Raw genomic sequence first — 18,046 nt, 5'->3', positions numbered from 1 at the left:
GATGACAACAAAAACAAACACGAAATTTTGGTACACACACACACACACGTTTATGAAGTTAATTGTAAGGAGAAAAAGGCAGAGTACAGGGATAAAAACTTTGGTTATATTTTTCTCGGCATGTATGATGAACGAGCAGACTTTAAATGGAAAAATTAATGAGTGTTCCATGCTACAACACGCCTTGCACACACACACACACACACACACACACACACACTTCATAATATATGCATAAATTAGAGTGCTTGCTTCATCTCTCTTCCTCCTGATATACACTCACATATCCCCCCCACCCTCTCTCTCTCTCTCTCTCTCTCTCTCTCTCAAAACAGGCGTAAATCAGCGTGCGTGCAATACCTCCGATACGCATGCGCAACACCATCGCCTCTGCAGCCTCCCTCCTGCACCTCCAGAGATGATCCTGCCAGTGGCCCAGTAGTGCGTTGGCGGCTCTAGGGGAGGGTGTGTCGCTCCTCTCTCTCGACTCAGCTCCACGTGTCGATCCCTTTAACCCGTGTCATGTTTGTTTGTGTTGTGGATCGCGTTCGTGAGGGAGGTTTGCGCGAAAGACGAAGTTCCTTATGATCAGAACTAGCAATGGCGCGCTATTTCCGTCGACAGTACGTATTTTTGAGAATCTAAAAAACGTAAAATCACTGAAAAAGAACCGAGTTTAAGAAATTCATCCAGGGAACTCTAGACATTTTGAATTTTTGAACATTTCGGACCTTAGAAGAAATATTATGAACTATGTAAAAGGCAGACAGTTATGGCTTTACTTGCAGCCTCAATTAATCTACCTGGAGCGATGCACATGTTGAGCAAGGGAGCCAAAGTGTACTAGCTCTCATTTCTAAGTGTGCCAGCTCTAATTTGTCCCGGTGCACCTCCCAGACAGCGCCCAGTGTGGAGATGAGGGCGGGCGGGGCTGTGATGGTGGTGGTGTGGGCGTGGGTGGCGATGCAAGTGCTGGGCGTGGTGACGGCTGCCCTACACCCGCCCATGTGAGTACCAACATCTACCCTTTTGTGAATATAATTGAGATTTTTGAGGTGTGTCGGTTTTTTTTTTTTTTTTTTTTTTGGGGGGGGGGGGTTGTGGATTGATTTTTTTTTTTCTGGGGGGGGGGGATTTGAGTTGTCTTTTCTTTTTTCTTTCTTTCTTTTTGTTTTGTTTTGTTTGTTTTCATTGTATCCCAGCCTACCCTAGCCTTTCATAATCCAGCCAGACCTGACAAGCCATCAAACTAACCTATCCACCATTAACCTGACGTAACCCCTGACCACAACTGATTTAATCTAACATGTAACCTGTCTCACCACATCTTCCTGACCTTATCTAACCCCAGCTGACCTACAATGACCTGACCTAACCTGTTCAGAGGAAATTTACCCTCTTGTCAATCCACAAACCCCAAACTGAATCTCTTTGTTATTCTTATCATATGTGACGAAACCTGCCGTGAATTTGAGGAGATATTACTATTATTATTGTTATTATTATTATTATTATTATTGTTGTTGCTGTTATTATTATTATTATTATTATTATTATTATTATTATTATTATTATTATTATTATTATTATTATTATTACGGTATTTATTATTATTATTATTATTATTACTATTATTATTATTATGTGTTTGTGGTTAGGAATCGTGTCTTCATAAAATTACCATGTGTTAAGAATGACTGCAAACCGATGAATTACAGCCACATATACAAATTGCTTTCACTGCAAAGGAGAAGCTGCAACAATATCTATCCTTCGTAAATCGACACTGTTGAAGGCTCACAATATTCCCCATTTCATTCCTACAATATTCACCATTTCCTTCTCACAATATTCACCATTTCCTGCTCACAATATTCACCATTTCCTGCTCACAATATTCACCATTTCCTGCTCACAATATTCACCATTTCCTGCTCACAATATTCACCATTTCCTTCTCACAATATTCACCATTTCCTCCTCACAATATTCACCATTTCCTCCTCACAATATTCACCATTTCCTTCTCACAATATTCACCATTTCCTACTCACAATATTCACCATTTCCTACTCTCAATATTCACCATTTCCTGTTCACAATATTCACCATTTTATGCTCACAATATTCACCATTTCCTCCTCACAATATTCACCATTTCATCTAGCTATCTATCTATTGCCAGACGCCTTAATTCCGTAAGGGGTGGCCACAAACAAATCGCCTCCATTTCATGCTCACAATATTCCCCATTTCATTATCTTTGTACAAATTCGTCCTTCTGAATACACACACCTCTAGGAAGCAAAATACATAATACTGACGCTTTTTTTTCATCATTTTTTTTTAGGCATTTGTGAAGTTAGTTTGGCTTCACGTAAAAACAGATTTAAAGAGACTTACTTGTGGACATATTAAACTGAAAACTCAAAAATGGAAACTCAAAACTGATATATGAGAACTCGAAACTGCAAATTGAAAACTCAAAACTCAACACTGAACTCTCAAAACTCAAAACTCAACACCGAAAACTCAAACTAAAGATTGAGAACTAAAAACTCAAACCCAAAACGCAAAACTCAAAACAAAAATCAAAACTCAAAACTGAAACCCAGAACTGAAAATTCAAAACTCAAACTTGAAAACTGAACACTCAAAATTAAAAACTGAACACTAAAAACAAAACTGAAAACTCAAAATCGAAAACTGAAAACTGAAAACTCAAAACTGAAAACAAAATCGAAAACTCAAAACTCAAAATTGAAAACTGGAAACTCAAAATCAAAAACTGAAAACTCAAAATTGAAAACTGAAAACTCAAAACTGAAAACAAAATCGAAAACTCAAAACTCAAAATCGAAAACTGAAAACTCAAAATCGAAAACTCAAAACTCCTACCGACAATCCATTTTAAAGACAGATGAAACCCTCTTTGAAGCTGTTTTTATTTTTCTTTCACCCTTAAACGAAGACTTTGATTCCTCCCTCTTTATCATCCTTTCATTTTCATTTTTTCATCCATTCGTCTTTATTTTCTTACATACCTGTGAGAAATACAGTGAATAAAGCCACATGTATAACGTGAAAATAAAGATCTGTTTTATTCACCTTCAGCTTATATATAAACAGGAGAGAGAGAGAGAGAGAGAGTAGTGCAAGGATTTTAACGTGAAAATATAAGATCCTGGTATTTTCTTATCATCGTCCACAACAATGACAATAAACTGATGAGAAATTGGCTGCCTCGTAGGTCACAAAAATATACTAAGTTTTTTCTGTTTTTTTTTTCTTTTTTCAAGAGAATAAATTGTTAGAGGGTGTGATATATTGTTTGGACACGCATTCTCTCTCTCTCTCTCCCTGTTTCTCTCTCACATACATCTTCCACCCCCCTTCCCCTCCTCTCTTATCTAATCTTCCATTCTTTCTGTCTCCCCTTTCCTGCTCTTCTCTCTCTCTCTCTCTCCATCTTCTCTCACCGACATTTTTCCCATTTTCTCCCTTCTCTTTTTCACACCTTTTTCCTCTTGTCCTCTCTTTCTCATACTTTTCTTCCTCTCTCTCTCTCTCTCTCTCTCTCACACACACACTTTTTTCCACTTGCTCCCTCTCTCTCACACTTGTTCCCACTTGCCCCTCTCTTTCCCAGTTTCTCTCTCGTCCTTTCTCTCACCCTGTTCTCTTCTCCCTCTCTTCAAAATTCTACACACAATATTTCGTATGTGACAATAACCCAGATCCATTGATGATGCGTCCATTAAAAAGTAAATTGTGTCTGAGATGACTTACATGTATACCGTATGTGTGTATATGTGTATGCAAGTTCGTCCATATATATGTGTGTGTGTATGCAAGTCTGTGTGTATATAGATGTATGTATGTATGGATTAATGTGTGTATGTATTTGTACATGTATGTATATTTATGTAACCCCTTCCCCTTTCTCCCTCAACCCCTCCTCCTTCCCAGGTTAGAGGTCATGCTGGGGGTGTGGGGGGGGGTTGAGGGGGCATTGTGTTGGGGGTAATGGATGGTAGGAGCTACGGTCATGCTTGACGGGCAGAACCTGTAATGGCTCTTGGGGTAGGGGGGCTTGGTGAAAATCGTCTATTTCTTGACCTGGACGTTTTTATTACCTAGATTTTATTAACCTAGACGATTTTATTACCTAGATTTCATTAACCTAGACGATTTTATTACTTAGATTTTATTAACCTAGACGATTTTACTATTTATTCAGCTCTGGGGAAAGGTCTCGGAATGAAAGGGTTAATGAAGGCTATATCTATCGAAGAGGTTGCCATATCTATCGAAGGGGTTGCCATATCTATCGAAGGGGTTGTCATATCTATTTATATAACCCCTTCATCTCGAAAAATCGCCTAGAAAAAAAAATCCGACTAGAGAGTTAAAAAAAAAAATCCTCTGTTCGTCCTGGGATTAAGAGGGATTAATTCGGCTTACGAGGCCCTTCGTAGTGGGGGGATTACAGGCAAATCCCCATTAATCCCGACAGGTTCATGGCAATTTCCCCTATTTTTCCTTCGTTCGCCCACTACGGCCTTTTCTCCGGCTGAGTTACAAATCCACGGTAACGAAGAGGGTAATCCGTGTGTGTGTGTGCGTGCGTGTGTGTTTGTGTGTGTGTGTGCGTGTGCGTGCGTGTGTGTGTGTGTGTGTGTCCTCTAAATTCGCTCTTGCACTGTTGTCTGATTGGGGAGTGATTTGACTAGTAACCAAGGAGACTGATTCCTGTTTTAGTTAGACAGAACACGTGTTTGGGGAAGCGCAAGTCCACAGCCCCCTAGTCACGCAGTCAGATTGGTTAGGGGTTTGACTAGTAACCAAGGAGACTAGTTCCTGTCATGGTTAAAGGGAAGGACACGTGTATGTGCCGTAACTGCTTTTAAAGTACAGCGAGTGAATGCTATAATTATGGTAGTTGGCCTCTATAACGGGGCTTGGCGAGACCTGGGGGCACCGCGGGTTCAGTTATAGAGGTTTTTTCCAGTGGAGGGGGAGGATGGACCCCCCTTAGTGGCCTCCAGTGCCCCCAACAAGTCCCCCATCGTTAGGGGTCTTAGCTGGGCGCACGTACCTGCCGTCATTATATCTGCCAGCCTCCTGACACTGGCGGCCCGACACACCTCCTGGATGTCACTGCCGCTCATCCCGTCAGTTACGACCGCCAGTTTGTCCAGGTCGACGTCTGAGGCCAGGTGAGTCCCACGGAGGAGGATGGTGAGCACCTGTTTTCGCGCCGCCAGGTCCGGCATCGGCACTTCAAATTTTAGGGCCAAGCGACGCAGAATAGCGGGGTCGATGGCCTCCAGACGGTTGGTGGCGGCCAAGACCATGACCCGCGTGTCCTGCTCGGTCAGTAGCCCATCCCACTGCTGCAGGAAGATGGACTTGACCGCGGCGTCCACGGAGTCATCTTCATTGTTCCTGGTGCAGAGGAAGGAGTCAATTTCGTCGACGAAGATGATACAGGGCTGGAGTTTTCGCGCCAGGGAGAAGACGGCGGCGGCGTTTTTCTCCGATATCCCGTGCCACATGCTCTTCACCACGGAGATGTCCACGTTCAGGAAGTTGGCCTGTACCTCCGTGGCCACCGCCTTCGCCAGCGTTGTCTTGCCACAGCCTGGAGGCCCGTGGAAGAGCACACCCTTGGGCGGCATCAGGAGGGGCTCTGGCTGCTCGTCGGGGTACAGACGGGCGTAGTCCAGGGGGTAGACCACCTGCTCCTTCACCTGGTCTACCACTTCCTTGCAGCCCCCGACGTCCTCCCACTTCACCCCGATCTTCTCCGGGGGCACGAGGAAGGGCATGATGGCCTCCTCGTTCTCCGTGAGGGACAGTGCCGGCCTCTGGGAGTTTGCTGACCCCTGTGACCCGGGTACGAGGGAGGGCGCGGTCCAGTGGCCATCGCCGAGGGGTATTACGGCCTCGAATGACCATGGCCACGTCTCAGAGGGGAACATGGTCAAATCCGTAGCGGGGTAGTACGTGGGGTCGTAGCTGGAGTCGTGGCCGGGTATCCATTTCCACCCATTGTTTAGGACATAGGAGGTGAGCACGCTGGACACGCCCATAGCCACCCCGAACACCGCTGCCTGGGCGACTCGACTCAGAAATCTCTTGTTGAACATTTTTTTCCGATGTTTTATGTGCAGATTAATATTTACCGTCAGGAATCGCTAACATACACAGGTTACGCTTATTGTGTGGGGAGATTATTGCAATACGGCGTGTGCAACTGAGATGGTGAGTCGTTGCATCGAAAATCATCATCATCATCATCATCAGTGTTAGCCATTATCACCACCATCATCATTATCATCATCATCATTATCTTTTGCCCACATAAACTTAAGACGTCATCATCATTATCATTATTATCATCATCATCATCATCATCATCACCACCATCATGTTTTTTTTTTTTCCCCATCCGAAATTAACAAAAACTTTAAAAGTGCTCTGATTTTGCCATTATCATCATCATCATCATCATCATCATCACCAACATCATTATCCTGTCATCTTCTTCTCCCCCATAACACTCTCAGTCCCTTCAGCCCAAGGACGCATTTTCTAGTATAGCCCTACTTCAATTATAGCTACCCCTCAGAAGTCCTTGCTAGTCACGAAGAAGTCCTTAAGAAGCTAGTGTGTGTGTGTGTGTGTGTGTGTGTGTGTGTGTGTGTGTGTGTGTGTGTGTGTGTGTGTGTACTCTTGTTACCGAAAGACGATTTTCTCCAGCTGAGGAAAATATTACTCCTTACTGTCCTCTTCTGTGTCATATTAGCCAGTCATATCCAAAAATAAATCGCTAGGGAAGAGGTGCTAGGGAAGGAGAATAGAAGCCCAGGTGTCTTGTTGAACAGAAGGAGGAGGAGGAGGAGGAGGTGGTGGAGGAGGAGGAGGAGGAGGAGGAAGAGGGTGTATGTAATTGATTTTCTTACCCTAGATTAAGAAGCAGGGTTTTGAAGGCCGAAAGGGGAGATGAGGAAGGAGGGAGTGTCTATGGAGGAAATGAGGAGGCAGGGAACGTGTAAGGAGGAAATGAGGAGGCAGGGAACGTCTTAAAGATGTGGAAAGCAACTACATCTCCAGTTTATTATTACGTAGAGCTGAAATGGGGACCTGGGTTGGAAATGTGATGGTTGCGTGGTGGGGATGTTTGGGTGATCTGTTTGTCAGGCGCGCGCGCACGCACACACACACACACACACACACACACACACACACACACACACACACACACACACACACACCACATAATTATCGGCGCATCGTATTTTTTGTTGTCAAGGAAAAATGGTTTTGTGTGTGTGTGTGTGTGTGTGTGTGTGCGCATGGCGCTGGTCGGACCCAAATATTTACACTGCCTGACACACGGGGCATTGCCTGAGAGTGGGAGGGTATTTACTGTCAATCACACACACACATACACACACACACACACACACACACACACACACACACACACACACACATCGATTAGTCTGTGTCTATCTATCTATCTATCTATCTAACAACCTATCTACCCTTCTATCTGCACACCAAGAGACAGGAATATCATCACAGAACACACGAATATTCTTAATTAATACTCGGTAGTCTGGCACAGCTTACACACACACACACACACACACACACACACACACACACACACACACACACAATTTACGACCCTGTTTTAAGACATCTCGCGACCCACACATCATCCAGGTTGATTTACTGACGGCAGGAACTGTTGGAGATGAATTATTATTTTTCTAACATTTTTTTCCTTTTCGTGCTTAATTCCCGTAGCTCAGAGGCAGAAAAAAGACAATGCTACAGCTGCACATCCTTTTTCATCGCACTTCTTCGTGATTAGTGCCACATCCTAGTGTTAATCTTATATCTCAGCGTGTAAGATGGGGACGAGGCAATTTTAGGCCAAGTTAAAATGAAGAGGTCATAGTGTTCCCGTTACGGTTTAAGGACGATGGAAATGCACACTGCCTTATAAAGCTCTAAGCCTGTGCTTTAAATAACTAGACTGATGGCTGGGCAGAATTGTACAGTAGATGAGCAGAGGAATCCATATAATTCATGGTACCGCTTTTTGAAGATTCAGAAGAGAAGCTCTAGAGTTAGAATTCATTTTGTTTATATTCTAGCTGTCTCTTTAGTCTACCCATTGAAGGATAAATGTTTCTATATGGAGAGAGACAGTACGTTCATTTCCCCCTACAAGACGTTTTCCTACAGCTGAAGAAAATCGTCTGAAGGGAGCAACAAGAACGTAGAAAATCCCTCACTGGACTGAATGAGTTAATAAGAACAGCCTGACTTGCTTCCAAACCCTTAAAGTATTTACGACCTCGCTTGGCTGGTTACTGGCCAGCTTATTACCACTCCTTGGTGTTGCGTCAGAGAGGAGGGGTCTGTAGGAAGGGGGAAAGCACGGGGGAATTAGGAGAGGGGTTGGATAGACGCACGAGGGGGTTCAGGGGAGGGTAGGATAAATAAACGGGGGTTGGGAAGGGGTGGGAGAGATACAAGGACCAATCTGTGAAAAGGGGAGAGTTGTGGACGAGTTAGGATGGTGATGGTGGATGTAAACGATGGTGTGGTGTGTGTCTGGCGAAGTCAAAGATGGGTTTGGGAGGAAGGTCTAGCACAGATACAAGAGACAGACGGTGAAAGGAAGGCTAGTGATTGTGTAAAGTGGCACAGCAGGACATGTGCAGGCTCAGATGGTGCAACAGATGCAGGTAGACAGGTGGATAGGTAAAGAGATACAAGCCACAGACGGTGAAACAGGAGACGGTGGTATTGGACAGTAATCAGAGAGGACAGATACAAGACAGGGATGGTGAGACAAAACATGGTGATAATAAGAAGAGGTGTGGCGTGGGTGTAGATATGTGACTGCTGTGGAGAGATGTTGCCAAATGATCGTCCACCTCAAGACTCCGTGGCAGTCGGTGGGTGGTGGGACAGGGTGGGACGAGTACACTCTGCCAAAATGGGCAATGTCTGAGGGGTGGCGTTAGAGGTGGAAAGGTGTAAGTCACAGATAACTCTTACTAACAGAACGTAGGGCTAGAATACGGCTTGGGTGGGTGGAAACGAAGTGGGCGAGATAGGTATGGTGGAGGACAGCGAGGAGGAATGGGGTATTACACCCTGTGAAGATGAACATTGGGGGCTGATCAGTTTGGGCGTGATGGCAGTTTAAGTCAAAGTTTTCCCAAAATAGAACAGAAAGAAACTAAACACAACTATAACTAGAAAACATTCAGGGAGCGCATACCTCAGCCGATAACCACTTGTCCTACATAAACAAACAAACAGGTGACTACATAACCTCCGTCCAGCTTCGTTGGTGGAATAAATAAATACATCAACACAGAAACACGCACGTACATTGAGTCTCATGTCACACATACAAAAAATAATGATAATTCTTCCAGCTCAATACACGATCTGGTTTGGGAGTTGCCATACCAACCTGTCTTCCTTTTTGCCTCTCTGTCTCCTTGCCTCTTTGACTGTCTGCCTCCCTCCCCGCCTCCCTCCCTCTCCTTCCCTACTCAGCTGCCTCCCTCTCTTCATCCTTACTCCCTGTGGCTCCCTCCCTCCCTATCTACCTGTCTGTCTGCCTCCATTCCTCCTTGTCTCTCTCCCTCCCTGCCTCCTTGTTTCCTTGTCGCTTTGTACCCTCTCTCTCCTTCCCTCCCAGCGTGTCTATTTCCATCTTTTCCTCCCTCCCTCCCTTTTTCTCTCCCTCTCCGCCTGCCTCCATACCTCCCTACTTTCCTTCGCGCCTCCCTCTTTTCTTGCCTCCCTCCCAACCTGTCAACCTCCTCGCAATTACATGTCCAGTGGGCGGGTTCTGATGCGGGGATGGTGAAGGTCCCGCATCAATCCCGGAGTCCATCATGCCACAAAACTCTACCCCTTCAGACAGAGCGTATTTCCTTGTATCTTGCTGCCACCAGACGATTTTCCTCAGCTTAGAAGAGACATTTCGATCTGGAGGGGATAGATGTACAGGTGTGGACAAAAGTACAGTATGTGACACTTCATTAGTTCATTAGCAAGTACAATGGCTTATTATTATTATTATTATTAGTAGTAGTAGTAGTAGTAGTAGTAGTAGCAGTGGCAATAGTAGTAGTAGTAGTAATTGATGTAAGACCTCTTTTATTCTATTTTATTTTTACTACCTCAAAAAAAAAAATAAAAAAAATAAAGAGAGAAGCTCGAGGCACTGCAGAAGTTACAGAGATAATTTGTGGTAAGAACGAGGCTGATATTATCCTTGGCTCTGCTTAACACTGGCCAGGAGAGACATTGTGTGTGGAGGCAAGAGACTGCATTTGTTTGGTGATGCTCTCAAGGTTAACTGCATATGCTTAACTGCTTATTATCTCTGTCTATCCATCTGTTTATGTGTCTATCTATCTGTCTACTGCTTATTATCTCTGTCTATCTATCTGTTTATGTCTGTCTCTCCGTCTGTCTATCTATCCACAGCCAGACGCCACAATCCCGTAACGTTTGTGTTTGAGTTAGTTGTTTTTCGGGGAGGGGCACTAACCCTCCGCTAACCCACATCCTGATACGTAGGAAACACGTATGGATTGGATACATGATTACCACCCAGCGTTATAAATAGTTTCCTGGCTTATAGGTAACCATTAGGCCTCTCACTCAAATGTAAAGCCACCTGAAAAGGATAGAAGAGGAATAAGAAGTGACAGGAAAGATGGGAGGAAAGGAAAGAGAGGAGGACAGACACAGAAAAAGAATGATAAAGGTGAAGGAAGAGGTAGGCAACATTACTTAACTGCTTATCTATTACGTATTTCTTAATCTCGTCAATCCTAATTACAGACGATTTTAGTCAGGTTAGGAGAGACTGTTTGAGGTGGTTGACAGACGGTTATATTTCGATTGAGAGACTTTTAATTGGTTACAGACGATTTTAAAGTTGAGAGAGACATATTGCGTTGGTTTGAAGACGATTCTATTCAGGGTAGGAGAGACTTTTCATTGATTTACAGACGATTTTAGACAGCGTAGGAGAGACTCTTGATTTGGTTTACAGACGATTTTATTAAGGTTCTTAGAGACTTTACGACTAGGAGGGGGTTTGAGACGGTTTATACTAACCCCTTTGACTGTCTTAAGTAAATTGATTTCATAGTAGCAGAAATAAACCCTCAGGAATATAAGAGAGAGGGTGTGTGAGCTGGGGGGAGGGTAGCGAAATGGCGGGGGACAGGGCGACATGGAGGCGATTTGTTTATGGCCACCCCTTTCGGGATTTAGGCGTCTGGGGAATAGTTAGACAGATAGATAGAAAGGAATAAGCTATCAAATTACGTCTCTTGGTTTAGTTCTTGTGCCAGACGGTTTTCTTCTCAACCCCCCCTCTTGAATCCGCAAAACGTCCTTGTGTGTGTGTGTGTGTGTGTGTGTGTGTGTGTGTGTGTGTGTGTGTGTGTGTATTTGTTTGTCTGTTTCCCAGCTTCTTGTTGCTCCTACAAGACGATTTTCTTCAGCTGTGACCTCCTGTACTGAAGGATTTATATCGCCTGTATCTAACCCCTCCAACTCGAAGACCCTTTTCTAAACTTAATAAAATCGTCTTGAGAAAGCAATAAATAAAAAAAAAAAATAAAGGGGCACTCAGTGGAGCACATCTCTCCGACAAGGGCAGCGTAATTTCCAAGCCACTCTTCATAATGACTTAGGCTTCCTCATCACTAATCAAGGTTTCTCAAAAGGTGTTTTCCGGATCCAAAATCTGTAATACTATCCGGATCGGTGCCAAATTTAATCGATTGTTTCCTGGGACATGGGCTATCTTCCCACCAAATTGGGTCAGAGAATGGAGAATGGAAGACTGACTAAGAGGGTGTATGTAGGTGAGGTGGAGGGAGGGAGAGGGAGGGTAAGACCGAGGATGAGGTGGAGGGATGGCGTTGAGAGGTATATGAGGGAGGGGAAGACCGAGGATGAGGTGGAGGGATGGCGTTGAGAGGTATATGAGGGAGGGGGGGGAGTGAGTTGGGGGGAAGGTAGGCAAATGGTGGGTGACAGAGCGACTTGGAGGCGTTTTGTCAGCGGCCACCCTTTGCGGGATTAGGGCGTCGGGCTATAGATAGATAGATGACTCTCTTTTAGTTTTTGAGTAATCCTGCTAACAAACAAACAAACAAACAAACAGGGGGAGAAAATAAAGACGTCCTCGGCCTGAATGGGTTAACTTCTCAAGGATCATGTCTTCTTTTTAGCCATTTTCTTGCTTCCTTCAGACGATTTTACTCAGCTGAAGAAAGATGTCAAGCAGCAGAGGAGGCTACATGAGAGAGAGAGAGAGAGAGAGAGAGAGAGAGAGAGAGAGAGAGAGAGAGAGAGAGAAATTTGGTCCACATCTAACCCCTCCAATCCACAAAAAAATCTCTCTAAGCTGAATAAAATCGTCTGAAGAGAGAGAGAGAGAGAGAGAGAGAAAGGGAGAGAGAGAGAGAAATTTGGTCCACATCTAACCCCTCCAATCCGCAAAAAAAAATCTCTCTAAGCTGAATAAAATCGTCTGAAGAGAGAGAGAGAGCGAGAGAGAGAGAGAGAGGGGCGGGGGTTAATTATGGCCCCAACCCCTCCAGTCCCATAAAATCCCCCTAAGCTGAAGGAAATCGTCTGAAAATCCCCAGTACAAGCCCAGCCCAGTTCTTCCTCGGCCAGAAGGGGCTTAAGCGCTCTCTCCAAACCGGTTCTTGTCTTGCTGGCCTTGGCATTGAGCTGGCTGGGTATTTCCTTTGTTTCTTTCTTTGTTTTTCTTTGTAGCTTTGGCGGAGAGAGAGAGAGAGAGAGAGAGAGAGAGAGAGAGAGAGAGAGAGAGAGAGAGAGAGAGAGAGAGGCGTTGAGAAAATACAATTGTTATGATTTGCTTTCGCTGTTGCTAAGTATCGCTCCTTATCTTTACACCCGCCCTCGTGGAGCTGCAGTGTGTGTGTGTGTGTGTGTGTGTGTGTGTGTGTGTGTGTGTGTGTGTGTGTGTGTGTGTGTGTGTGTGTGTGTGTGTCTGTTAACATTACTCAATCGTCATCCGCTTTTTACCAAACTGGGTGGACAGGTTGAGGGTCAGGCAAAGAGGAAACTTTTTTAGAACAATGCATCAAAGGTCAGGGTCACAAGGAAGGTCAAAGTTCGTCCTGTTGGTGTGCTTGTTGACAGGATAAATCGCCTGCTAACCAGCAATGAGAGGCAGGAGAGGGGAACAGACTTTTGCATCTGTCTGTTAAACTGCTGAAACTTTTACCCACTCTGTTCTGCTCTGTTCATCATTGTTATTAGTTCTATTAAAATGTTCACTTCCTTTATTACAGTGCTCTTTACTGTGCTCTTTATTGCACTCTTTATTATACTCTGATATACTCTTTACTGTGCTCTTTATTGCACTCTTTATTATACTCTGATATGCTCTTTACTGTGCTCTTTATTATACTCTGATATGCTCTTTATTGCACTCTTTATTATACTCTGATATACTCTTTACTGTGCTCTTTATTGCACTCTTTATTATACTCTAATATACTCTTTACTGTGCTCTTTATTGCACTTTATTATACTCTGATATGCTCTTTATTGCACTCTTTATTATACTCTGATATGCTCTTTACTGTGCTCTTTATTGCACTTTATTATACTCTGATATGCTCTTTATTGCACTCTTTATTATACTCTGATATACTCTTTACTGTGCTCTTTATTGCACTTTATTATACTCTGATATGCTCTTTATTGCACTCTTTATTATACTCTGATATACTCTTTACTGTGCTCTTTATTGCTATCTTTATTATGCTCTGATTTATCATACTCTTTAATATACTCTTTGTCATACTCTTTTTACTCTTGCCTTATAACTGCCATCTCTCCATCTTGAATGCTAAATTGTAACACTTTCCCAACACCAGAATATGATGCTAGTCACGAAGAAGTGCTATGGAAAGGATGTAGAGCCATAGCACTTTCTCCGCCACTGAGCTACGTGAAATAAGCTGCAAAAGGACGAAAATCTGGGCCAAGTTAAAGTGAACGAGGTATAGGGAGTGTTGTGTGCAAAGAACGTACTGAAGGAAAGAAAGATGAAAACGTGTGATGGGTTTAGATCTCTGGCGGCTGTTCATCTTTATTTTGCCTTTTTTTTTTTTGGCTGTATGTCTATACTTATTAATGTCTCTATCTGCCAGTGAGTCTATCTACCAGTCTGTCTAACTGTTTATCTCTCTATCTCTGTCTGTCTGTCTAATGTTTGTTTGTTTGTTTGTGTGTGTGTGTGTGTGTGTGTGTGTGTGTGTGTGTGTGTAAATATCCCTTGCTTTCTTTACAACTCCATCAGCACACACACACACACACACACACACACACACACACACACACAACAGACATTCCTTATTCACTCTCGTAAATCCTTGACTAAATCCCTAATCCCTATAACGATACTACACATAAATCCCCCCTTTGTATCGCAGAGTGAAGAGTGGGATTTCGGATTTATGGTACTGGGTGGAGGTAGGATTACGATCTTTGTAAATGTAGATGATTTTGTTTGGTGGAGGAAGGGACGAGAAAGTGGAGGTGGTCAGTGGCGTCACCAGGGGTCAGATTTTGGGGGGGCTGTAGCCCTGGTGTAGGTAGAAGGGGGGGGCGAGCAAAGCGAGCCTAAGCAGCCGGGGGGTACGGGGGGGCGCTGTAAGCCCCCCCGGAAAATTTTTCGGAAATTGAGCAGTTTTCGGGACATTTTTTAGGCCTATAGAAGAAGAAAAAGTAAAGTAAGGTCTCACAGGCTATTAATATTTGATATAGGGCTACTTACACATGTCTGAATGGGTTCAGCCTTGGGGTTATGTGGGGTTGCTTCTGGCACCTGATTTCCAATAACAGCCACTTTTTCTTGGCACTCATCTGCGTCATCTTTGGAGGTGCGGGTGCGAAAGAATTTCCTTATGTCACCCTGTCCCTGAGGATTTTTAGATGATCATTCCATCACTTGAGTGGCTGCTGGCTGATATCCGCAAATGTATTATTGTAGAATAGCCTATAAAAGGGAAATGACATTCAGTTCTGACAGTCGAGTGTCGACTGAACCAAGTACCGGGTACTGCTGACTCTTTGTATAGAGTATAGGCTAGATCTCATATCTGTAAAAACAAAAATGAACAGGTACAGTGAGGTGGCTAGCAATATACCGTAACGCAGTAACGTCTATACAGCCACTGAAACCAATACATTCAAATAAAACCGAAAACAACACAGGATTTAGCCACAGTTCACCATCACTTCTCAATGTAAACAAACATGCCGAGTTCCGATACTCTGAACATTCGAATTTGTGAAAAATTGCATAGATCAGATATTTTAGACTGCATAATCCAATTTTAAAGCTCCGTGATTAATATATACCATATTATATATTGTAAATATATAATAAGTCTGATAAATGTAATACAATCTTGCATTCTTTGTGCAATAAATATATTTCAAAGAAAACCAAGCTTGGAAAAAGTATAAGGGAAACTAATATATTATAACTATTATGATTTGAGTCATAAGTTTAAGTAAATCGTGAATAAATAATCACATTATATAGCTATAAATAATATTGTATTAAACTAATATGGATGCACGAATAAAAGTGGATTGGCGGTAGGGGGTTGGGGGAAAGCTAGGTGGGTCAATGCCGAGCTGCAAGCATACTATGTAAGCTGGTGATTTTTTATTATTATTATTATTTTGGGGGACTGCAAATTTGGGGGGGCTGAGTCCTTGATTTGGGGGGCTAAGCCCCCCTAGCCCCCCCTCCTGGTGACGACACTGGTGGTGGTGGTGGTTGTGGTGGTGGTGGTGGTGGTGGTGGTGGTGATGGTGGTGGTAGTAGTAACAGTCATAGAGTAGTAGGCGTAGTAGTAGTAGTAGTAGTAATAGTCGTAACAGTAGTAGTACTAATAATAGTAGTAGAAGCACAAGTAGTAGTAGTAATAGCAGTTGTTGTTGTAGTATCGGTATTAGTAGTAGCAGTGGTAGTAGTAGTAATAGTAGTAGTCGCAGTAACCCCAGGTGCATCTGAAACGTGAACCCAGTGGACTACAGGCTGAAGTTGCCCTCCTCCTGCAGTCCACCATCGTTCTTTCACGGGATAGGGAGGGAGCTGAGGGGCGTGTGTATAGCCAGGCAGCTGCACCGCCATGTTATATCAGTGCCACCACGTGAAGGCGCCCCTCTCCAGCGGCAAGAAATCGGCAAATCGTCTAAACCCCTCCTGTGCGATTATTTTTAGATCTATATGTAATCCCTCCAGCTTCATATCACCCCATCTGAATAAAATCGTCTGGAAAAACAAATATAAGATACAGAAGATCGTCATCGGGCTGAATGGGTTGGTTATTGCCTTCATGAGCGCTTTTCCTATCAAGGTGTTTTTTTCAGATTAATAAAACCGTCTGGGGTGGCGTGAATAGGCGAAAAAGGAGTCAGGGGATTGAAAGGGTTAAGTGTCTGAAAGGCAGACCACACATTGTTAGTTATTGTGTTATTTGATGTAGAGGAGGAGGAGAAGGAGGAGGAGGAGGAGAAAAAGGAGAAGGAGGAGGAGGAGGAGAAAAAGAAGAAGGAAAAGAAGAAGAAGAAGGATGAGGAAAAGAAGAAAAAGATGATGATGATGATGATGATGATGATGATGAAGAAAAGAAAAATTGCAAGAATAAAAGATGGATAGAGATAGATAGAGACAGATAGATAGAGAGATAGAGATAGAGAGAGAGAGAGAGAGAGAGAGAGAGAGAGAGAGAGAGAGAGAGGGCAAGGGGGGGAAAGGGCGTATCCCAGAGTAGTTATCACCATGTATCAGAGGTTAAGGATAGCAATAAAAACTCGTAACAAGATAATGGCTGTTTGGATTACATAAAAACGATCAGGGAAACAGTTAGTGATGCTTAAATGACCGATAATATGGTCGTAAATACAGTACAAACACTACTACGGATGTTCATAGTATTGCTTGTAAATATAAACACACTTACGCATGCTGATGATATGTCTGTAAATATTGTAAACACAGCTGAGGATGTTTATGAGTGTCTAAGTAAATATAAACTCAAGTGGGGTCAGATCAGAATGTATTTACCATTTATAAGGAAGAACTGAGGCTAAGCATGATAAGGAGAGAGATGAGAATGAAGTAATGAATCAGGGAAGGAGGAGTAAGAATGAGGGTGATATAAAGTGAGGTAAAATAGAAAAGTAGAATGCATTTGCCAGTCATGATGAGAGAACTGAGGGTGAACAGAGAGAGAAAAGAGATGAGAATGAAATAATGAACCAGGGATGAAGGAGTTAGAATGAACGTGGTGTGGAGTGAGTTAAAAATAAAGAAGAATGCATTTGCTAGTCATGATGGAAGAATTGAGACTGGGCATAAGAAGGATAGGGATGAGAATAGAATGAACTTGCTGGTCAGTGGGCAAGACAGGAAGGTGAACATAAAAAAAAAATGAGAATTAGACAGTTAAATGAAAATAATAATGATGAGCATGATAAAGAGAGGAAGGCAAATAGACTTACCTCTTAGAATGAAGGAAATAGTGGTAAGAAGGAGAATGAGAGAGGCTGTATTTAGGTGGGGCTGCAAGAGTGAACGACCTTAGAATGAGTATGAAGAGGAGGAAGAAGGAACAGAATTAAGTGAAAGAAATTACTGAGAATTATTTTACCTGGGAAGGTGGGAGGACTAAGGTGTTAAATAAGAAGTAGAGGGAATAGAAGAGAGTTGGAAGATAGTAAGGAACAAAGGAATGAGAGAGACAGAGAGACAGACAGACAGAGACAGAGACTAGGATAGACAGACAGACACAGACAGAGTGGTCAGATTAATACATGTTTAATCCCTGAGTTCACCGTCTGTTCCAACCCACGAACCGCGCAGTGTTAGGTTACGGCGATGCCAGGCGAGAGATTGCGCAAGAGGGGTAAT

At 43.3% G+C, this 18,046-nt stretch overlaps 1 protein-coding gene across 1 annotated transcript in view; it reads left to right on the top strand.

The window, feature by feature from the left end:
* The first annotated feature begins 965 nt into the window (after nucleotides 1-965).
* Nucleotides 966-18,046, top strand: part of LOC145408242 (uncharacterized) — a 111,930-nt gene continuing 94,849 nt past the window's right edge. Inside the window, exon 1 of the mRNA XM_080279001.1 lies at nucleotides 966-1,007. Coding sequence (XP_080135127.1) covers nucleotides 1,006-1,007 — 2 coding nt within the window. The 5' untranslated portion in view covers nucleotides 966-1,005. The remainder of the gene's footprint in view (nucleotides 1,008-18,046) is intronic.

The sequence above is a fragment of the Coenobita brevimanus genome, chromosome 76, assembly GCF_032717465.1.
Source record: "Coenobita brevimanus isolate Jiangsu-jjx chromosome 76, ASM3271746v2, whole genome shotgun sequence".
Classification (NCBI taxonomy): Eukaryota; Metazoa; Arthropoda; class Malacostraca; order Decapoda; family Coenobitidae; genus Coenobita; species Coenobita brevimanus.
Note: the sequence above shows the minus strand (reverse complement) of the source record. Positions and strands in the feature narration are given on the sequence as shown.